This window comes from Loxodonta africana, chromosome 2 (genome assembly GCF_030014295.1).
Source record: "Loxodonta africana isolate mLoxAfr1 chromosome 2, mLoxAfr1.hap2, whole genome shotgun sequence".
Lineage (NCBI taxonomy): Eukaryota > Metazoa > Chordata > Mammalia > Proboscidea > Elephantidae > Loxodonta > Loxodonta africana.
Genome location: NC_087343.1, coordinates 203,545,935 through 203,569,086, shown reverse-complemented (window position 1 = coordinate 203,569,086; position 23,152 = coordinate 203,545,935). Strand labels below are relative to the sequence as shown.

Sequence of the window (23,152 nt, the reverse complement as noted above, 5' to 3'; positions counted from 1 at the left end):
TGAAGTGGTCTAAGAGCCAACTACTTTGGCAGTTCCAAGGTCCCTCCTCTCTCCCCTGAATAGCTCAGCAATCTCCTTGTGTGTAAGATCCCTCATTTCTCCACTGGAAGGCAAGTCTCTTTGGGGTTTACATGTTTGGTTTTTTTTGGTGAAGGGCAACTACTAATGTGGCCTAGATTCACATACCTTTCTTCATGCCCCACCCTGGAGAGACCTAAAGCTCACTAGACTGTAACAGTCTACCCTACTTCAGTGCAACAGTGGGGTTGACACTCCTTGGGAAAGGGCTGCAAAGTACCAAACAGTCCCTAAAGTATACTGAGGACTCCAGAGAGAGCAGATGGAGGGCAGGCAAGGGGCCACATGGAGAGGACCAGGGCCGTGCACCTACACTCCACTCCGGCACATTTTATAAAGCCTGCTTTCAGAGGAATTAGGATTCCTGTGCTTCAGGCGCCAAAACACTCATCTGCCCACACATGCCCATGCAAAATACTATTTATTCTGTCCTTTCAGTAGATTAAAGTAGTCCAGCTCCCCTACTTCCCCAGGAGTCCTTCACCCTGAACTCATAGCCCCAGTTCCAGGGGACCCAGGCATCTGATGCTTCTCTGGACCACTCTCCTTGCTCCCTTCCAGTCCCTGGGAACTGGCTCCCCAAAACCTGGGAGGAAGAGCTCATTTCTGAGGCAGCAGGGCCGAAGCCTGAGGAGACAGGGAGGGCGTGGCCCCTACCTGCATAGCCTTTGGGGCCTCAGTAGACCCCAGAGGCCCAGAGACAGAGATGCTGGGAGAGGGCTCCAAAGGGCCAGGTGACTCCTGTGGGCCCGGGAGTGGTGCTGGGTGGCTTTTGCTGCGGTGGGCTGCAACGCTGTCCGGCTTTTCAAAGCGCTTGCCACAGAACTCACAGGGGAAGAGCAAGGCAGCCGCCGTCTCTGCGTGCTTGCGCCGATGCCAGTTCAGGGAGGCCTTCTGGCGGCAGGTAAACCCACAGATCTCACACCTGGAACCAGGGGCAGAGGAGGGCAAGGAGGAGGCCTCAGCCATCTTGACTTCCCCAGCAGTTCTTCCTGTTCCCGCCAGGCCTGGGTGCCCTGCCTATCTCCCTCCCAGCCCCTTCCCCCACACGGTCCTTTGGTCCCCAGGCCCTCTTCCCAGCACTCACTGCAGGGGTTTCTCTCCAGTGTGGATGCGCCGGTGGATAACAAGGTTGCTGCTGGTACGGAACGATCGAGCACAGAACTCACAGATATAGTCCCGGGTGTCTGTGGGCACACGAGGGACACCCTAGCATCTGTCCCCAGGATGCGGCCCTTCTTCAGCCCACCCACCCACAATCCCCACAGAAGTGCACCGGTATTTGGGGCCAGGAAGCCTGAGTTCTAATTAGCTGTTGTCCTTGGGCAAATCTCTGAACCTCCTTTACTTAACCAGTCATGACAATCAGATGAGATACAAACAGAAAGCAGGATACCCTAAGCCTCACCTAAGCCTCATCAGAGGTGCACTGCCTTGCATCTAGGTCCCTAAACTGGATCTTTGTCAAAGGAGTTTCAAGGGATGGAGAGTTAGGTCCTTATGTATGAGCAGAAGGTACCAGGAGGAAGCCTGGAGACAGGGATGGGAATTAGGATTAAGTCCAAGCCCCAAGGCTGTTCCCTGGGACCTAGAATCATCTCCCCATTCAGGCCTGCACATTTCTTCTCCCTCTATCTCCCACCCCTCCCCAGCCCCTACAGTGCCCTATGGAACTCCCTGTCTGTCATAACCCAAATCCCCTCTCCACCTTGTTCCTGAATGGGCCCGTCCCCTGCTAGTTCTAACAGCTCCTGCCCATCGCCCAAGGTCACTGCTTCTTCAGCTCTCATGTGTGCCTAACACATTTGTTCTCCTACACTCCCCAGGGCCTATGGTAGAGGAGATCTCCTTGCTTCTCATAGCCCCTCAGATCTCCCTGTAGACCCTCATCTCTAAAGGGGGCCATCAGACCACATACACACACCCCACACCCTCGCTTTCCACCTTCATCTTGATCACTGCACACAACTCTGGCTTCAGGCCCTCTCTTCTGCCAGGACACCTGCTGTAGGTTTGTGTTTATACACCTAGCACTCCACCCCTCTGTTGCCTGACCTCTAATGAACTCGTGCCCCACCCTACCTCAGCCACCACTCCCAGGTCACACAGACTATGCAGTCCATCACTGCACCAGCTCTGAAATTGCCATGTGAAGCATCCCAGTTCCAGCCAGGGCTTCCTACTTTGTCCACTACAATAATCTTGTGACTGCCAGACTGCCAATCCATTGGCCCCACCACCTCTTCACTGTCCCTCTACACCCTTCTGTCCTCCCTACCCTTCTTACCCAGCTCCATTTCCACAGCCCATCTTTGTGGCCATTCTTTCATTTACACTACCAGTTTACCTGACCTCTGTTGTACCTGCTTGGTTAAACCTCAACTCAGGATAAACACAACCCTTGGCCTGTTCCAGGCCTGTATGTGTGTGCTAAGTGGGGAGAAGCATGCCCCACAACTCTGCCACTGGCCTCTCCTTACATCCGCAATCACAAGTCTACATGATTCTACATTTCCCTGGTCAATTCACTCTCCCACACTCTGGAGTCCTTTCACAAGCCATTTCACATCACCTCTCTCCACAAGCCTCCAACACCCCCACTCCACCATCCTCACTCAGTTGGTGATCTTATTTTTTAAGTCACCAGGAAAAGAAAAGAAACCAGGAGAGAACTCCTACATCTTCCCACCATCAAATCCACCAGCCAACTTGCATTTGTATCCATATATATAACACCCCACTATTCCCCTGAAGACATCCTCCACTGTGCCCTGAAACCCAGCCCTTCTCGCCAACTCAAGGAGACTGTTCCTACCCTACCGTCAGCAAGCCTTTTCTCTCTATGGGATCATTCCTACCTCTGTGCCCCTAGCTCACAGTCCTTCAGCTAAGACCCCATTTCTCTGTCCATTTTCACAGCAAAACTCCAAAAGAGTTGTCTGTACTTGCTTTCTCTGCTTCAACTCCACCCTGCACCGAACTCACTCCATTCCAGCCTTCCTTTTGTCCGTGCCATCCTATGAAGGTCAAGGATGGCTTTTATACTGCCACATCCAGTGGGCTGTTGTCATCCTTTCCTTACTCAGCCCTACAGCACTGTCACAGCTCACCTCTCCCTCCTTCTTGAAACACTTTCTCACATTGGCTTTTTAGACACCACTCTCTGCTCCTTCCTCACTTTCTCTGTGGCTGCCCTTCCTCTTCCTGCCCACTAATGGTGGGTGTGCTGCACTCATACCTCTTCTCTATTTGCCCTCACTCCCTAAGTGAGTGTATCCACTCCCACAGCTTCAAATATCAGCCATATGCTCAGGATGCTCATTTATATTTTTTGCCAGACATCTCTCCTGAACTCCAGATTTACGTGCTCAACTACATACCTGACATCTCTTCTTGGATAGCTAATTGTTGTCAGGTGCCGTCAAGTCGATTCTGACTCATAGTGACCCCATGTGCCAGAGTAGATCTGTCCCATAGGGTTTCCTAGGCTGTAATCTTTATGGGAGCAGACTGCCAGTCTCCTGCTGGATATCTAACTAGCGTGTCCCAAATCAAAATTCCCTCCCCCAAGCCTGCTTCTCCCCTCATTTTCAGTCAATCACATCATCTTCTTCCCAGTTGCTCAGGCTAGAATCCTCTGAATCAATTCTGAATCCTCTTTCCCTTTACCCCCATAGCCAATCCATCTCATCTGGCAGCAACCAACCCTTCTGGTCCCACCTTCACACTCCAGTCAGCTTCCAGCCACTTCTTACCAACTGGACTGCTACTAAGTGAATCCAAGCTCATTTTACACAGGGATATCTCTGCAGTTGCCTTGTTTGCCCTTGGCCACCTGCAGTCTATTCTCCACACAACTGTCAAAGCGATCCTTTTTTTCCCTTTCACAGTGACCTTTTTAAAAGTTGGTCAGGTCCCTACACTGCCGAAGACCTGCCAATGACACCCATCTCACTGAGAGTAGAAGTCAAGCCATCCTAACAGTGGACTCTGAAGTCCCCACCACCTATATGACTCAGACTTTCTAACCTCAGTGGCATCCTCCCTATTCCACAAACATACCGCACAGATCCCACCTCAGGGCCTTTCTACCTGCTCTCCTGTATAGGCCTCAAGTCCTCACTTCAATTAGGTCTTTGCTCAAAGGGCCTCCCTTTTTACAGGTGCATATTCTATTCCCTTATCCTGTTTTTATGTTTCTTCACAGAGCTTTATCACTAGAATGGAAATCTCATGAAGGTTAGGGACTGTCTGTTCATTGCTGTAGTCCCAGCACCTAGAACAAAGTCTCAAGCAGGTGCTCAACACACAGGCAATGACAGATGAATGAATAAACAAGATGTCTAGGAACCCCCAAGGGAGGAGCTGAAGGTGGCAGTTGCACCACTCACCACTGTGCAACTTCACATGCTCCTTCAGGTGTTTCTTAAAGTTGAAAGACTTCCCACAGGTCGGCTCTGGGCAGGAAAAGGACTTCTGGTGGATATGCTGGTACTTCTTGTGGTGCTAGCGAAGGAAGCAGATGGTAGGGGAGAAGAAGAAAAAGGATAGATAGCTGCATCCCCCAGGGCCACAATCCAGAGCTTACATGATAGGTGGGCTCCTCTGCCTGCCCCCATCCTATAACATCTGTGTCCCAGCAGTTCTCCCTGTCACAGCCCAAAGTTCATGTCACCCTGGGCCAGACCTTATCTCTACCATGAGCACCCTGATCCCATTTGTCCTTCACCCTATTCTGCTCTCAGCTTCCATTATCTCACCTCCTTACCACGCCCTCATCTTGCAATGTCTAGTTCCCTCTGCAAAGGACTGCTCTGGATGACACTTCTGGTTTACCTAGCCATGGATTTGCTATCTGCCAGGATGGGAAGGGAGAACATTGCAGATTATTGTTCATGTGATTATTCTCTTTAATATCAGTCCCAATGTACAAAAATATCTCCCCGACACCTATTTTTCAGTAATAGCTCACTACGGGTATATTATTGTATGATTTTCTCCAGCATCTAATTTGGAAACACACATGTGCACATACACACATACACACACTGTCAACCTAGAACACTTCTAAGGGTTCTTCAACTATAACTCCCCAACATGGGAAGTACTTATCTTTTTACCTGATCTAATTTCACACCCTGGCTCACTAAATAGCATGGGCTTTCCTCTACTCCGTAACACCATTTTTTTCATAGTTAAACCACCAGGGCTGCTTCGGCCTCCTTCAGAACAGGCTCAAGAAATGGTTGACCTGCCCCCGTCAAATGCACTTCTCTGCCTTGAGCGTCACTGACACTCAGGAGCACAGAGGGACATTTCCCCACTTTCCTATTCGATTCCTCTCTACATCTTTTTCTCTACACAGCGTTTTCCCCCATCCCATCCACCCATGCCTCACCATCCCTCCCTCTGGTCTGGTGCCTTCCCTCAGTCTCAAGACCTGCCCTGTCGAGGGCTCTGGCTGACTGTGGGGCCGGGCCTTCATCCCTCTGTGCCTCGTACCTCTCATGCAATGATGTTTGGGACAGGATCATCTCCCAGTCCTTCCCACTCTAGGACTATCCACTTGACAAGTATGGTGAGATCACCTGAGTGTGGACTCTGGAGCCAGGCTGTCAAGCTCAGAATCCCTGCACTACCACATACAAGCTGAGGAACCATGGGCAAATTGTTTTACTGTGCTATGTGCCTTAGTTTCCTCAACTGTAAAGCAGGAATAGCAACAGCATCTACTCCACAGGGAGGTCCCTGGGTGGCACAAATGGTTTGTGCTCAACTACTAAATATTGGTGGTTTGAATCCACCCAGTGGCACCACGGAAGAAAGGCCTGGTGTTCTGCTTCCATAAAAGATTACAGCTAAGGAAACCTATGAAGCAGTTCTACTCTGTAATACATGGGGTGGCCACGAGTCAGAATCGACTGTATGGCAATGGGGTACTCCACAAGGATGTTGTGAGAATCAAATGACTTGATGCAAGTCAAGTGCTTAAAACAGTCACTAGCACACTGTAAGAGCTTGGTAAATGCAACTGTCATGACTGTGTGTAATTCTCTGAGGTTCCATGTTATGAGCAGTAGTGGGCAGTGGCTTTGTGCAGTTAAGGATTGGTTTTTCTGCCTCATCTATCAGTTGTCTGGTTTAGTGAAACAACCAGAATTAACTTCAAATTAACTTCAGAAAAGCTTTGAATGTCTACCTCAACTCTTTTCTTTCTAGCTCCAAATCACCCCACACCTTCAACTCCTTTTCCTCAGTTTCTATTTCAGCCCCTATCCTCTCTCTCTGACTCCAGTGGACACACAGAAACCCAACTTGTGCCCCTCACATTTAAATACTGCCGATTAGAGAAGATCTTTCCACAGCCAGGGAAGTCACAAGGCAGAAGCTCTCTTTTGGCAGCTTTCCTAGGGGAAGAGAATGGAGAGGAACAGGAAGAGTCTCACCCACTCTCCTCTGACTCCTTTCTCTTATCCCTCTCCCCAGAAGCCCTCACCCCCAGGTCCTACCTGATTCTCTTGGGGCCAATCTGTGCAGTGTCTTCATCCCAGGACAGGGCTGGAACAGACTGGGCCTGACTCCCAGAGCTATGGGCAGCAAAGAGGGGAGCAGAGGGGCTCGAGGAGGGGCAATGTCCCAGGACTCCCCTCCCCTCTCTGTCTCAGCCATCGGTTACCTGGCTGGGGGCTCAGTCTCCTGGGCTGCCTGAGGGGTCTCGCTGAGATCCGGCTGTATTCTGATTTCCGCAGTCAGAGGAAGTCCAGAACACAGTGAGGACACTGAAGAGGACGGTGCAGCCAGAGGAATGGGAAGGTCTGAGGGACCAGGTGCAGCCAGAGAAGTGGGCAGGTCTGAGGGGACAGGTGGTATTTCTTCCACCTTAAGGGAGTGGGGAAGAGGGGCAGGAGGTGGTCTTGGGGACCCAGGGGCATCTGGCTCACTGCTGAAAAGAGAATGAAGAGAAGGGCATTATCTATCCAAGCCCTCAAACCAGCCCCAGCCTCTCCCAGACCCTGGCCCCTATATCCCCAACCTCAGAACAACCCCAACCCCACCCCAGTCTCTCTGTTCACACTTACTTTTAGCCCTCAGTCTCCACCAGGGCCTGATTTCGCCACATTCCACCTCCCAATTCAAAAGCTCCAGTTCTTTCTGTCTTGCCCAAAGCCCACCTTGACCCCTCCCCCCAAAAAGCCCACCCTGCATGTCTACAAAGTTCTGGATTCCTCAGCCAGCTGCCTCCTCCCTCCTCCTGTTCTCTTCAGTATCCCCTCCTCAGCCCCCACTTGCTCATCTGGGGAGGAGCTGTAGGTCCATGGGCTGGCATCACTAAGCATCTCCTCTTCATCCTCTTCTTCCTCCTTCTCTTCCTCTCCTGGGGGCAGGGAATTCTCTGGTGGGGGTCCTACCCCCCTGCAGGCCAAGGAAGGCAAAGCTGAAGTCCTGCTCCCTCACCTCCACTGTCAATCCAGGTCTATCCTGCCCCCCTGTAGAACCTCACCTGGGCAACTTGGACTCCTGAATCCTCTCACTATCCTCAGATTCCAAACCTGTTGGCACAGGCAGGGTCAAAAGGGAAGGAACTCTGGGCTCAAGGAATGAGAACAGGTGGAGTTCTAAGGTCTGATGTGGTGGGAGACTCTTAGGAAGGAGGAGGAGGAAGGGGCAGAGGCTACTAAAGTGGGAGTGGGAATTTTATGATATGATACATTCGCACAGTTCAAAAAAATAAAGGTATAAAAAGGTACACAGCGAAAAGTCTCCTTTCCAAAACAAGGAATCAGAGAAGGAACTGGACTGAAGACCTAACTGCCTCCGTGCACTACTGCCTCCTTTGCCATGAGACCAGAATTGGTTGGCACGGGACTACCATTAGTGAATGTTTTGATCAAGGACTCAATAGATGGATCCTGATCGAAAGGGGGAAAAAGTAGAACAAAATTTCAAATACCTATGGAGTCCAAACTTACCGGATCTATTGAGACTGGAAAAAACTCCAATTCTATTGCCCTGAGATAATCTTTAAACTCTGAACCATAACTATCCCCTGAAGTCATTTTTAACCCAAACAACAGTTTAACTCAAGTAGTAAAAAATGTTTGCCTTGCGCATTGGGCTTCTTTAAAGAGATCAAATTTGAGATCAAATTGACAGCAGTAACTCTAAAGTCTAGATGAGAAGTTTGGGGAGTAGTGATGCTGATGAAATACCTCACGCAGAGATAATGAGAATGATGATACAATGTGAAGACTGTAACCAAGGTCACTGAATTGCACGTGTAGGAATTGTTGCATGGGTATATGTTTTGCTATATATATATATATTCACCAAAAAAAATTTTTAAAAAGGTCTTCTTTCCAACACTGTCCCCCAGCTATCTAGTTCTTACCACAGGCAACTTGGTTTCTTTCATGCCCTTCCAGAGCTATTGTACGCACTCACGAGTGCATACAAATATATATTCTTTTCACCCTTTATTTTCCACATATGGTAGCATACCATACATCCTATTCTGAATTTTGTTTTTTTATACCTAATAATATATATATATATATATTTTTTTTTTAATATATATTTGGGGATATATTTCCTTGTCAGCACAGTTTTTTCATTAAGAAAGGATCACTTTTAGATAATGGGGTTGCAAGCCATAGAAGATGGGAGATCCTTTTCTTCCCTTTCCTCCACAACTCTTCTTTCCCCCAGCCTACCTGCAGGCTCTTCCTGTCCACTCCTGGTCTCTGAGCACCAGCTTCTCCGGGCAGAGCGTTGAAGGGGGATTGGCCTGGGTGCCTCTGGAGGTGTGCAGCCCAAAGAGGGGTCCCACGAGAAGGTGTGGCCTGCCGAGCACTCCCACACGAGTCCCCCATCATGTCCCCCAGGCCCTCGCAGCCCAGGCACCAGGCTGCACTCTCGGCTGTGAGCGTGGCACAGGAGTACAAGGTACTGCAGACCCTTGGGGGGCGAAGGCTCAGGGCCTGGAGGGACGTGGGAGGCAGTCAGGCCCAGCTGGGAGGCCCCCTCCACTCACCCTGGACACTCTCCACACCTAGACAGTCCTCCTGTGCCTCCAAGCCCTGAGCAACCTTAGTCCTCTCCTCTTCCATTTACCATTCTTCAGAGCCCAAGACCTCCAAGGGTCCTGAGACCTTGCTCCCTTCCCTACATGCTGCCCACCACACTATCCTGGGCTCCCCAACTCCCCACCCTCCCAAACTCACTCACAGCTCCCCGTAACCCATCCACCTTGGGGAGGGTGTGACTAAGTCACACCACACCCTGTTGTGCCTCTCTATGATTCCTAAGCCCCTACCTTTCCCCCACACACACAGCTTGAGCACTTCTGTCCACCCTCTTCCCCCATTCCTCATTCATCCCCTACCTGCACAGAGTATGCAGCCTGAAGAAATGTACCTGCCAGCAGGAGAGGAGACAGGTCAGGTGGTGGGGGCTTAGCTGGCCAAATGCCCTCAACCATAGGCACTCACATACTTAAGGGGCCAGCCCTAAGGGCCCCTATTTGCCGGAGACCACAGGAGGGAGCAGGAACCTGGGAAGGCCTTACACAGGACATCCTGAAGCGAGAAATCTTCAGGCCCAAAGGAGGAGGACAGAGCATGGCCCTGGGGAAGGGGCTTGGGTGCTGCTGCATGGGTCCCCTCCCACGGAGCCCATTCCTTCCCCCTGCCCCTAACCGATCCAGCAGGAACTTGGCAAGCTGCGAGTGCAGGGAGAAGCCCAGCCGCTCCTTCAGGAGGCACCACTGCTCCATGTGGCCGCCCAGGCGTATGCGACACTTGCTGCGGCGGGCGTCCAGCTGCCGCCGCTTCTCTTGCCGCCTACGGGACACGTCCGCTGGGGAAGAAGCCATGCTACAGGGCCTGGATGGTGAAGGAGATGCACCATCTGGGCCAACCTGATCCGAGGACTGGAGTAGACTTGAGCTCCACCCGCCTCTCTAGGCCTCAGTTTCCTCATCAGTGAAATGGGGCAGAGCTAAAATATTTAAATAGCATTAGCTGCAATTGGGCCCAAACCACGCTTCCCTGTATTACAGGGTGTGTAAATTCAGCGCTGTGGGGTGGGTGTTGCGGGGTAGAAGGTAGGAGGCAAGGTCAGATTTCAAACAAAAGCCTGAGCTCTCAGGACCAATGAAATGTAGAAACAGGAGTTATGGGGAAGGGGCTTGAGACTTTCACTGGGGGATGGGCGATTTTAACTGGAGGATTGCATACATTTCTTCTTGAGGAGGATATCCGTCTGCATTTACTGGTTTATGGGGGGCTGGGGTGAGTCCTGTCCAGGCGTGCACAGGCGCTCTTCTATAGTTGGGTGGAGGGGGGCCCGGGGGGGCGGGGGTGTGGAGGGCGCCCCCCACCACCACCTGATCTCTGCCACTCCACTTAATGCTCAAAATGCGTGGGGTCAAGTTAATCCCAAAGGCGGGTCCCCGGCAGCCCAGAGTCCCCGCCACTGCCACCCCGACTCCTGCCTTACCTGCTCGCCCCCACCCCGCCCTCACCCCGACTGCGGCTGCGCCCCCGATGGCCTCCCGCATTGGCCCGGAGAGCGACGGGAGAATCGAGGGCCCACCTCGCACGCGAGGCCGCCGTTTCTCTTTTAAGACGAAACCGTCCTCTGCTTTAGGTGGCTCCAGCCCGGAACTGGGGTCGGAGCCGGGGGAGGGGAAAGTCGGAAGGCGGCGGTTTGCGCCTGCGCACTGTCCGCCCCGCACAACGCCTGCTGGGAATCTCGGTTCCCCGAGTCAATTGAGAACAGGCTTCGCGGAGTACCGCGGGGTTGCTTTTTGGTGACAACCAAAAGCTTGGGGTAAGGGAGAACGGAATAAATAAGGTCAGGCCCTCCTTCTGTGCGCTGATCCTAATTCCTCCGACCAGCTCAAGGACATCACTTCTCCAATTTTTTCTAGTTTGTACTTCATGTTTAATTTTCTCTCAACTGCCAGCAGTAAGCAACGACATGCTACAGAATCAGACCCCTTAAAAGTCAAATAGAGCCCTCCCTGGACCCTGGTGCCCCCGCCAGCTACAGCCCACTCTGTGTTTCCGTTAAAATTCCTCCAAAAATGTGCCTAGATTTGCTGTGGACTTTTTCTCATTTCCAGCCTCCAAACGACTCCAATGGAGCGTTCCTCTCCACCCCTCCACTAGAATGGCGCTTCTTAAGGTCACTTGGGTCCATGTTGCTAAATCTAGTGGTCAGTTCTCTACTTCTCCGCCTTAAAGCAGCATCTGACTATGTAGGTCTCTCCTTTCTCCTTTTCCACATGGCTCCTCCCACCCTTTCTTTTTTCATTTGGCTTCTGGGACTTGACACTCTCCTGATATTCCCTCCTCCTCATTGACTCCTTTCTTTCCTTTGTTGGATTCTCCCTCTCTGTTCCACCAAAAAAAAAAAAGTATCCCCTGGTTCAGGCCCTAGTCCTCATTTTTATTCTCCATAAACTCCCTGCTTGAGTAATCTAATTAGGTCCCATGGTCCCTGATGACTCCCAGATTTATATTGCCAGCCTAGCCCTCTCTCAGTTGCAGACTCATATCTAACTGCCCGCTTGACTCTCCTTGGTTAACTGAGTTAACACACTTAATACATGTTAACAGTGCCTGGCTCTTGGAGAGCTGTGATACCTGCTAGTTGATATTTTCTCAAACATGGTTATGGCCAACACATAATACTTAATAATCCGTGCCCCCTTGCCCATCTCGGTAAATGATGCTATCATTCATTCATCCACTTGCTTAGACCAAAATTTGGGGCTCATCCTTGATTCTTCTCCTATGACACACACACTATGTATCAGTTGGTCCTAGCTCTTAAAAAAGTATTTTGGATCCAATCACATCTGACCCTCTCCATTGCTCCAAACTACTTGTAATAGTTTCCTGTGTAACCAATCACCATGACTTTGGTGGCTTAAAATAAATTTATTTTCTCACAGTTGTAGAGACCAGAATTTTATTATCGCTGGGCCGAAATCAATTGTCAACAGAGCTATGCTCCCCCCACAGGCTCTAGGGGAGGATCAGTTCTTTGCCTCTACTAGCTTCTGATAGCAGTGAGCACTCCCTGAATTGTGGCCTCATCATTCCAATCTCTGCCTCTGTGGTCACACTGCCTCCTTCGCTTCTGCCTGTGTCAAATCTCCTGTGTTTCTTACAAGGACTCTTGCGAATGAAGTTAGGGTCTACCTGGATAATCCAGATAATCTCCCCCATTTTATTACCCTTGATTTAATTACATCCGCCAAGTCTTTGCCATATAAGGTTTTATTCAGAGATTCCAGGGATTAGAATGTGGATATCTTTTGGGGGAAGGAGCATTTTTCAGTCTACCACACTACCATCATCTCTCACCTGTTCTATGATAACAGCCTCCTCATTTATCTGTCTCCTGCTTTTACCCTCACAAAGTAGGGAGAGTAACCGGAAAAAGCTAATATCCTTCTTAAAACCTGTTGGTGGCCTCTAGCGCAATCCAAAACCTTTACCATGGCCTCAAAGCCCTCTGTGATTTGGCCCTTGTCTGCTTCTCTGGCCTCCTCCCCCACCTTTCCTAACCACTTCATCCTTCTTGCTATTTCTCAAGGGTGCTGAGCATACTGGAGGGAGTTCCCTCTGTATGGATCTGTAAAAATGGTGTGATGGCATCAGACCTCAAACTTCAGAGGGATCACAGAATCAACATCAGCCTAAAGCTAATTACTGTGAGGTGGAGTCAGACATGCCTCTTCTCTCCCACGTTTTTACCAATTCTGACACCAGCCATCCCTACCATGGCACTCTCTACTTCTCTGCTGGGTTCAATAATTCATTTCAGAGGCCACACAGAACTCACAGACCATGCTCACAGTTATGGGGTTTATTAGGGAAGTAATAAAACAGGCTGCTCAGCCGTATCTTGAATAGTACCTGAGCCAATTTTTCTTTCCTTCTTCCTCCTTGTCTTCTTTCCCTCCCCTAGTCCATCCCTGGCTCCAAGGAAGATCCTCCAAGTAAGATTGGTTAAGTGTTAACCAATGATTCCTCTAGGACTGTAGAAAACAAGTGATATTGATCTAAGCCTGTCAAATAAAATGAAGGATGGTGCCAGCCATCCCCTGAGCTGATGGGATAATGGCAGGAAAAGATCAACATGTGTAAGGTACGACCACCAAAACCAAACGGAAGAAAGAATGCACATTCCACAAGTTCCTAAAACCCATTTCCCCCTTTCCGTATAAAACACCAGCTGGACAGCAGTTCCTCGAGACAGACAGCTTTAGGAGGAGATCATTCCCCTCTGTCTGTATATACCGGTATATATAATAAAGGTCTTGCTACCCACCTCACCCCGTCTCAAGAATTGGCTGTTTGTGGCAGGCAACTCTAGCAAAATTGCAGTAATAGTAACATGCAGGATCAAGATCAAGAGGCTACAACTTGGGATCAGGATTATGAAGCATGTAGGCAAAGTCTCTCTTCTTCAGTGCAGGATAGCCCTCTCAGTTCCTCTCAGCCATGCAGGCCTCCTCTCAGCTCCCTCAGGACAGGCTGCTCTTGGCTCTGCCAATGCCCTGCTAGGGGGACAAGTGTTACAAAACTTCTCATTGCCACAGATAAGTGTCTGGAAGCACCCCACTCCACCAGGAAGTCTCCTGCCCAAAGGCACTCAGATCTCTCTTTGCATGGGTTGGCACACCCACTGTAGCTGCCTCGCTCTGTGGGCCAGGAAGCCCACCATGCTGTCTTAGACCAGTCTCCAGTTTCTGGTACTGCTTTTTCTCAGTCACCATTTCCCGCCATCTCACACTGTCTCTGGTGTTACAGCTGTCTCTGGCTCCTGGGTCTAGGAGGTTCTCAGCAGAGGGACCCCAGTTCCAAAAGATGCACTCTGCTTCTGGCTTTTCTTGATGATAGTGAGGTCCCCTTTCCGATTCTGGGATTAGTTCCCCTTAACCCTTTTTTAACCCTAGCTGAGTGGCAAAACTGACCAATCCCCTAGGAAGAGTCCATGCACCTTATTTCCATAGTCAGCAAGTTGTCCAATCCTTTTGGTGGGCTACAACACCTTATTTGCATGTTGTGTGCTGTCAAGTTGATTCTGTAGTCCTACCCAATTATTTTGTGGGAATTAACCAGGCCATGGCTAGAGGGACCGTATTAAGTAATTTGCTGCGCTGCAGGAGCACTCACCCCCAGGTCTTCATTTAGTTGCTCCCTTCTCATCATGTGAATCTCAGCTCCAAGATCACCTATTCAGAAAGGCCCTGTCTTAGCTATCTAGTGCTGCTCTAACAGAAATACCACAAGTGGATGGCTTTAACAAACAGAAATTTATTTTCTCAAGTTTAGGAGGCTAGAAGCCCAAATCCAGGGTGCTGGCTCTACAGGAAGGCTTTCTTTCCCCATCAGCTCTGGGGGAAGGTCCTTGTCTCTTTTCAGCTTCTGTTCCTCAGTTCCTTAGTGGTTTCCTTATGGCCTAGCATCTATCTTCCCCCATCTCTGCTTGCTTGTTTTATATATCAAGATTGACTTAAGGCACGGCCTATCCTAATACTATCTCATTAACATAACAAAGAAAATTAATTCCCAAATGGGATTATAACCACAGGTTTAGGGTTAGGATTTACATTTATTTTGGGGACACAATTAAATCTGTAAGAGGTCCTCTTCCCTAGTCATTCTCTTCCCCTCTGCAGCCTGTTCTATCTCCTTCATGGCACTCACCGTTTTCTGAAATCGTTTTAGGGACTTATTTGCTTGAATGTTTGTTGTTGGTATATAAAGGTTGTTGGCCAGCCCTGGCCTCTTCTCTGCAGCCTAAATATCCCAAATGACAAAGTGTCCAATATGGAAGCACACTTAGGATGTCCCGTCAGTGTTCCTCTTGATTTGCAGTACCAATGACTCAATATGATACTTGTCTGACTAGCATAATATTTTTCTTGAACTCTAGATGGCACCGTAGCCGCCTTCTTATCTCCAGGCATTGGACAAAGCCAAATTTAATATTGAAATACTCTCTGAGATTTCAGTATCTCCGTCCAAAGAGAAAAACCTTCCACTCCCCTGGCCCAAGGAAGAAAGATACCACTGGCCTGAAATCCTGAGAAGATGTATTTAGAGTGAGAGAAGGAGCACTCCTGCGTCAGTCTGTACCTTAAATTCAATTACCACGGATACTCTCAGCGCCGTCCAGGTCCCGTATATTTACACTAGTTTTGCCGCTTTGTGTTCACTCCAATCCAATCAGCGTCTGCCGTCTATTCCCTCCAGCCAAGCAGTATTGCCTGGAGCCAAACCCCATTCGTCTCCCGCCCCAACAGCCCGCTAAAAAATGGGCGGTGCCTGCATCCAGTGGCCAATTTTGCCGGAAGAGGGCCCTATGTGACGTTGTGTGGTCGTGGCAGGACTACAAATGAGAGATGCGGGACTGGGCTTCGCTGCCTGGTGGTCTGTCCGCCTGTGCTTGGTTCGTTCGGTTCTGGTCCGAGTGGCCGGGGACATGAAGGAGGAGAGCAGGAGGCAGGAAACTCACAGTTGGAAATCTTGCAGCAGTGGTGCTCGCTGCTGAGGTCGCCGTTGCAGCGGCGGGGCTCGCGGCGCCAGCGGCCCACGGAGCACGGCCTCGTCTCCAGGTGTGAAGCAGCAGCTGCCCTAGGGGCATGGGCTGCTGTGGAGCAACGCCGTGGCGGTGCTGCAGGTGATGGTGCAGGACCTCTCCGACCAGGTTGCCTGAGAGGGAGCATAGCTCAGGCAGGAGGGCGCGCACGAGATCGCCGAGCACCGGGAGGTGGGCGCTACTGAAAGCAACGCCGCGCTGCGGTTGCTCCTGTCCCCGGAGCTGCGCTTTGTGCCAGTGCGTCCTCCTTTCCAGCGCTTTGCCAGCGCGAGGGCCGGGCCCTGCTTGGGGTCCCCCGCGTCAGACTGTGCTACCTAAAAAAAATGTTTGTGGAAAACTGCAAATTTACAGATAAAGCGTGGTTATTATCCAAAAACAAAACAAAACAAAACAAAAAAACAGGCTGTAGCAAAGATCAGCGATCCAAGCACCTGGGCCTTGGGTGTGTTAAGGCAAAAGAAATGAAGGTGTTTTCCAGAGTAAATGCCCAGAGAAGAAAAAGCATTTAGAAAACAGGGTGGTAATTGGACGCAAGAAAAGGACTACGCAGACATGGGAGGTTATAACCCTGGCACCTGGATAACCCCCGCTGCCTCCCCCCAGGCGAAAGATGGAGATAACGGAGGGAGGTCTGATTGGGTCTCAGTTTAAAAAAAAAAAACTCTTTGCCGTGGAATTGATTCCGATTCATAGTGACCGTATAGGACAGAGTAGAACTGCCCCATAGGGTTTCCAAGGAGCACCTGGTGGGCAGCCAGTTGCTCTTAACCACTATGCCACCGGGGTTTCCTTGCTCTCAGTATAATCTGGTTTTTGTGTGCTGTTTGTCTTGTGGTGGGACATATATCTGGAGGATGGAAGGGGGTGAGGGAGGGAAACAACTGGGAGGTTTCAGGGAGGAGCACCCAGGGCACTAAGGATACATGGAATAAAGGATCGAGAGCAGGAAGAGACCTGTAAAATCGTGTAGAGCAGGAAGAAGAGACCTCTTGTATATCCGAGTTTGATGACCTGTCCCATCTCCTCCTCTTCACCATAGTTCCATCCTCCACCCACAACTCCTACCTTGTCCTAGCATGGCACCACCACCTCCTCAATCTGTACCCCTTTCTTGCCCAAACCCATGCTCTCCCCTCAACACAACTCCCTACAGCAAGGTCAGAAGATCCTGTAACACAAGGCCAGGGGCATTGTTTTCTTATACATTTACAAGTAATTTCAGGAGGTAAAATAGAGGAGGAAGGCAGCCCAAAGGAGCTAAACCAGAGGGTGGGTGAGGAACAGTCAGGCCAGGCCGGGTGGACCATACCTAGATACAACCTGCCAGCCAGAAACAGTGAGGCTGGAGCCTCAGAGCTACCAGCTGCAGTTCTGGAGGCCTACCAAGCTTCTAGATGGCCAGCCATCTACATGGAAGAAGGATAATTTTTAAAAAATCAGCAAGGTGTGTAGACTTTTCTTGCTTCCAGGGGTTGTGTGAGTAGTTCTTCAGGCTCTGTGAAGATGGGGAGGGAGAGAAGGAAGAGGAGGCTGCTGTAGCGAGAGATGAGTACCTGGAGGAAAGGGGACCAGACTGGCAGGTCCATAGTTAGATGTTGGGAGGTGAGGAGGATTAAGCACCAAAGACCTATTTGCCTATTTAACACTCCAAAGGCAAGGAGGAAGAAAAGGGCTGAGAGGGGAGAAGATTTTAGATTCTTAGAGCCCAAAAGGAAGAGTGTGATTTGAGTGAGGTTATCGATAACCCCTATACCCAAAAAAGGCACATAAAGGAAGCACCTTTAAACTGGGCTACCTCTTGGTTATGCTTATTGTCCCTTACCCCATGCAGAAACAACTACAAGGCCCAAATCACCCCACTACAAGTCATGGAGAGGCTTCTCACAGACAAAATACCACATTGTGTTTGGAAGCTACATATTCAACCCTGATGGGGCACTTCCTTGCTAAAAATTCCTGGAGGATAGGGTTGGCCTATAAAGCATGGGGCAGTGGAAACTAATACAGGCAATAAAGCTGGGCATTGCCTGTAAAGAATTTAAATACAAAAATGAAACCAAATAAAGTCAGTTGTAAATTCCGTCAATTGTAAGTGATGTCAGTGATAAAACACTTCTTCCAGGTAAAATCTTTTGGTGTCTAAGTTCTGAACAGTTACTATTGAGTTATTTTATTGATATCTATCTATCTATATCTATAATGGTTCAATAAGCCCTTGTGTTATAACACTTGGATATAGAATCAGCTCTGGACACACGCTGACTCAGCTACAGATTTTCATTTCTAAGTTCCTAACAATTTGGAACCATTTAATCTCAGTTTAGGCACATTCTGGGTACTCCTGCTTTTAAACAGTTGATTTGAAATAAACAATAGCACAGTGATTGTAAAGACAGAGAATCACCTTGAGTTAATTCAGTTCTGTCATTCTACATACACACACACACACACTCAGTGGTCATTCTACATAGCCACTAGCAATTTTGATTTATGTTTAAAATCTAAAACAGTGGAACAAAGAATGAATTGCAAGGTGTAATATTTTTGTTTGGTAAGTGCAAATTTTAGCTTATGCATGAAATATTGTGAATTTGAACACTTTTAAAATGGAATTTTTTTCATCATTAATTATTTTAAAACTACAGAATCAATCTAAAAAATAAAACATTACATCAGTGGTTTAATTTGGTCAAATTTCACCTTCTTTAAAGCTTTCACCAGTCCTGCCATGGCCATCCTAAAAGTTGTGTTTTCTTTCTGCGTGGCACCATTTTAATACGTCTCACAGAATATTCTAACTATTTCAGTCCTCTCACGTTCTGTCCAACAGCACCTGTCTTTCTAGCTCACTCCTTCTAGTCCACCTTTGATCCCCCTTGGTGTCTAGCCCATTGATCCATCACCTTGTCACTGACCCACTCCATTTCTGTCCTCTCTCCCCTCCTTGTCCAGCTTCCAGTGAAGGCTCTGCCATTGTAATCTCTCCCCTAGCACACACTCTTATTGTGCTTGTCCCTTCTCCCTGAGCCTTAATCACTTGGCAAGAAGCCTTTGCTACTGCTGCTGTGGATGCGCTGTCTCCCTTCTGAGGCCAGCTCTTAACTGCGCACAACATTGTCCCCACTCCTCATCCACGTCCCTCTTCTGATCAATCCTCTCTTGACTTTGGGGGTTCTTAACCTGTGCATAGAATTCAGGGGTACATGAACTGGGATGTGAAGCAATTTACGTCTTTATTTTTATTGTCCCTTTTCCTTCATGGTTCCCATACAGATAGGTCCTCTGACTAAGGAACGCGCTTTCCTACTTTTTTTTCTGATTCTCCTGTAAACCCATTGAGGAGAGACCTGCTGAGCAACTCCATATTCTGTTCTCTGGGCAGTATCTGTGGAGCTCCAGGGAAAAGACACAATATTTGGTCATAGCCCTGGTGGCTCAGTGGTTAAGAGCTTGACTACTAACCAAAAGGTCAGCAGTTTGAATCTACCAGCCGCTCCTTAGAAATCCTATGGGGCAGTTCTACTCTGTCCTATATGGTCACTATGAGTCAGAATCTACTCTATGGCAACAGGTTTGTTTTTTGATTTATGTCTTTTGAAGGAAACGAGATATGGTAGAAAGTGGCAGTCTCAAACTATGCTAGAAAAGTATCCTGACCTGGAATGATTGTTTGGGTCCTAGGGAATAATGATACTGGTTTAATTTGAGATATAAAACCAATAAAAATAGATTAGCAAAAGAATAAAAGCTCAATCAGGAGGAATAAAATCAGTTATCAAAGAATTAAAAGGAACATTCATCCTGTAATACGCCCATAGTTCCAGTTAAGAAGGAAGGTAAATTTCATTTTTAAGATGGAGGAAACCCCACCTCATCCTCTTTTTAAAGTGTAAATGCTTTTTTCAAGAGGTGAAATCATTTGCTGTTTTTTTCTTTTTTGGTACAACCAGAAAATAGTGGGATGTTGAATTGTGGGAGGCCTTGGCTATTTTGGAGCTCTGGTGGTGCAGTGGTTAAGAGCTCGGCTGCTAACCAATCCACCAGCCGCTCCTTGGAAACCTTATGGGGCAGTTCTACTCTGTCCTATAGGGTCACTATGAGTTGGAATCAACTCAACGGCAACAGGTTAAACTGTCTTGGGTGTCAACCTAACATTGCATAGGTGAGGGTGGGGCAGTTTTTCTATCCCATAATACAAAAGCATATTAAATGGCAATATGGAGTCACGGTCATTCATTTATATATCTTGGACATTTTAAATTATTTCAATTTCCATTTTTTTTTTTTTTTTAGTAGATTTTTTTCTTAAAGAAAACCACTCCCTCATCTTGGCTCTCCCTGTCAGAGCTGTGCATTCTGGTTGTGGTAGTCCAGTTTTCCTAATACCTTTGTTATGTGCTGTGAAAGGTTTAACACTGGTGTGTATAGTGTGTATGATATTAAATTATGAATTAAGGGGACTTACGATGTAACAGCTTATCAACAATTGAAGATATTGGAACTTGATATCCTTTTAAGGAAAAATTGCCTCCAAATTTTAATCTGGAAAGTCACTGGAATTTAGAAAAGAATTATAACTATATGGCTGTTTAGATTTTTGGTATATACATTAACAGTTGTGTACAAATTGTTCATAAGGTCTCTGTACTGATCCTCAAACAATACCAGTTATGAATGTTTTCAAGCACCAAAAAAAAAAAAAAAAGGAAGGTAAATTTCATGAAGATGGCCAACCACTATATAGATTTGTACAAGATCTTAAGGAACTAAATAAATTTATTGTCCCACTTACCCAAATAGTTCCTAACCCAGCAACTATTCTAGACTTTGGTACTGTAGTATGCAATTTTTCCGTTTGATCTGTTTTGCATTTTCTTCTTTCTTTCCTTCTACTGGAGAAGTCAAAATTCTTGTTTGTGTTTAAGAAAGAATCCAGTATTAGTCATAAAGGATTCTTCAAGGGTTTGGGAACTCCTACTATTTTCTCTGGTCATTTACACAAAGCTTACAGAAGAGTCTGTAATTCAAAATGTAAATGATTTGTAAATTATGCCCCTGAGAAGCAAAAAAATCACTAGACAAGTTGTAATATTGCCAAACGGAGGTGAAATATTTAGAGCATCTGTTGTTAACTGAAGACTATAAAATGTTACAAGCTATAAATCAGCTGACTTTGCAGATAAATGGGCCTATTCCTGTTCATAATGCGGATTTGAAAATGTTTACTGCTAGGTCAAGTATTCAGGATAAAGTGGCTCACTTAAGGTTCCCTCTGCTGTGGTGACATCATTAAATTTTGGAAGCTTATGTTTTGCCAGGAATTAGTTTTGCACAAGCAGATGAGTTAATAGCAGTTACTAAAACTACAATTCTTGGTTCTGGACTTAAAAATGAATATATATACTGAAAAACGTATATTTTGTGTCTGTCATGCAACAGGGCAAGTCTTGGGGAAAAAAGGGAAGAGAGGATTCTTGTCTTCGGTGAGAACTAGAGAATCTCATGGAAAATTGATAGCTGATTTGCTATAGGCTTTACAACTGCCTGCTCAGATATCGGTTATTTATTACAGCGCTCATACTGGACAGAAGAATGAAATTTCTAAAGGCAATGATTTTGCTGACAGACCTGCAAAGGCCGCTGTTAAACCATGGCAGACTCCAAACTTAGAAGCACTGCTTTTAATGCCTCAGGAAGCTTGTTCATTTCCAGAAGTATGCTTCACAGAAGGAAATGAACAATTGAATTGTGTCTCCCAAAAATATGTGTTAAAAAATCCTAACCCCTATGAGGAGTACACTTGTGGATGTAATCCCATTTGAGAATAAAGTTTTTCTTTGTTAAGAGGCCATATCAGTGTAAGATGTGTCTTAAACCAATCGCTTTTTTAAAAAAATAATTTTTATTGTGCTTTAAGTGAAAGTTTACAAATCAAGTCAGTCTCTCACATATAAACTTACATACACCTTACTCCATACTCCCACTTACTCTCCCACTAATGAGTCAGCCTGCTGCCTCCTTCCAGTCTCTCTTTTCGTGACTGTTTTCCCAGTTTCTAACCCCCTCTACCCTCCCATCTCTCCTCCAGACAGGAGATGCCAACATAGTCTCAAGTGTCTACCTGATGCAAGTAGCTCACTCCTCATCAGCAACTCTCTCCAACCCATTGTCCAGTCCAAACCATGTCTGATGAGTTGTATTCAGGAATGGCTCCTGTCCTGGGCCAGCAGAAGGTTTGGGGACCAGGACCGCAGGGATTCTTCTCATCTTAGACCATTAAGTCTGGTCTTTTTATGAGAATTTGGGGTCTGGATCCCACTGCTGTCCTGCTCCCTCAGGGGTTCTCTGTTGTGCTCCCTGTCAGGGCAGTCATCGGTTGTGGCCGGGCACCATCTAGTTCTTCTGGTCTCAGGATGATGTAGTCTCTAGTTCATGTAGCCCTTTGTGTCTCTTGGGCTTTTAATTACCTTGTGACCTTGGTGTTCTTCATTCTCCTTTGATCCAGGTGGGCTGAGACTCATTGATGCATCTTAGGTGGCGGCTTGTTAGTGTTTAAGACCCCAGATGCCACTCTCCGAAGTGGGATGCAGAATGTTCTCTTAATAGAATTTATTTCGCCAATTGACTTAGATGTCCACTGAAGTCATAGTGCCCAAACCCCCACCCTTGCTCCGCTGACCTTCGAAGCATTCAGTTTATTCAGGAAACTTCTTTGCTTTTAGTCCAGTCCAGTTGAGCTGACCTCCCCTGCATTGAATGTTGTCCTTCCCTTCACCTAAAGTAGTTCTTCTCTACTATCTAATCAGTAAATAGCCCTCTCCCACCCTCCCTCCCTCCTCCCTCTCATAACCACAAAAGAATGTGTTCTTCTCAGTTTAAACTATTTCTCAAGATCTTATAATAGTGGTCTTATACAATATTTGCCCTTTTGCAACTGACTAATTTCACTCAGCATAATGCCTTCCAGGTTCCTCCATGTTATGAAATGTTTCACAGATTCATCATTGTTCTTTATCGATGCGTACAATTCCATCGTGTGAATATACCATAATTTATTTATCCATTCATCTGTTGAAGGACACCTTGGTTGCTTCCAGCTTTTTGCTATTGTAAACAGAGCTGCAATAAACATGGGTGTGCATATATCTGTTTGTGTAAAGGCTCTTATTTCTCTAGGCTATATTCCGAGGAGTGGGATTTCTGGGTCATATGATAGTTCTATTTCTAGCTTTTTAAGGAAACGCCAGATTGATTTCCAAGTGGTTGTACCATTTGACATTCCCACCAGCAGTGTATAAGAGTTCCAATCTCTCCGCAGCCTCTCCAACATTTATTATTTTGTATTTTTGGATTAGTGCCAGCCTTGTTGGCGTGACATGGAATCTCATCATAGTTTTAATTTGCATTTTTTTAATGGCTAATGATCGAGAGCATTTTCTCATGTATCTGTTAG

General features: G+C 47.5%; 1 protein-coding gene across 6 annotated transcripts; it reads right to left on the bottom strand.

The window, feature by feature from the left end:
• Positions 1–480: 480 nt before the first annotated feature.
• ZNF692 (zinc finger protein 692) lies at positions 481–15,780 on the bottom strand. Of its 6 annotated transcripts, XM_064279306.1 has the most exons (13): positions 15,237–15,772; positions 10,672–13,654; positions 9,774–9,959; positions 9,461–9,492; positions 8,790–9,056; positions 7,580–7,628; positions 7,369–7,491; positions 6,755–7,021; positions 6,588–6,665; positions 6,407–6,485; positions 4,470–4,584; positions 1,166–1,265; positions 481–1,003 (listed from the first exon to the last, which is right to left on the bottom strand). In XM_064279306.1, the coding sequence occupies exons 3-13, from the start codon at positions 9,947–9,949 to the stop codon at positions 679–681; spliced, it is 1,611 nt and encodes a 536-aa protein (XP_064135376.1). In that variant the 5' UTR covers positions 9,950–9,959; positions 10,672–13,654; positions 15,237–15,772; the 3' UTR covers positions 481–678. The 6 variants fall into 6 exon arrangements, with proteins under 6 accessions (XP_064135376.1, XP_064135375.1, XP_064135374.1 ...); XM_064279305.1 differs by having other exon boundaries at positions 13,423–15,773; XM_064279304.1 differs by lacking the exons at positions 10,672–13,654; positions 15,237–15,772 and adding an exon at positions 10,601–10,619.
• Between the last annotated feature and the right edge of the window lie 7,372 nt (positions 15,781–23,152).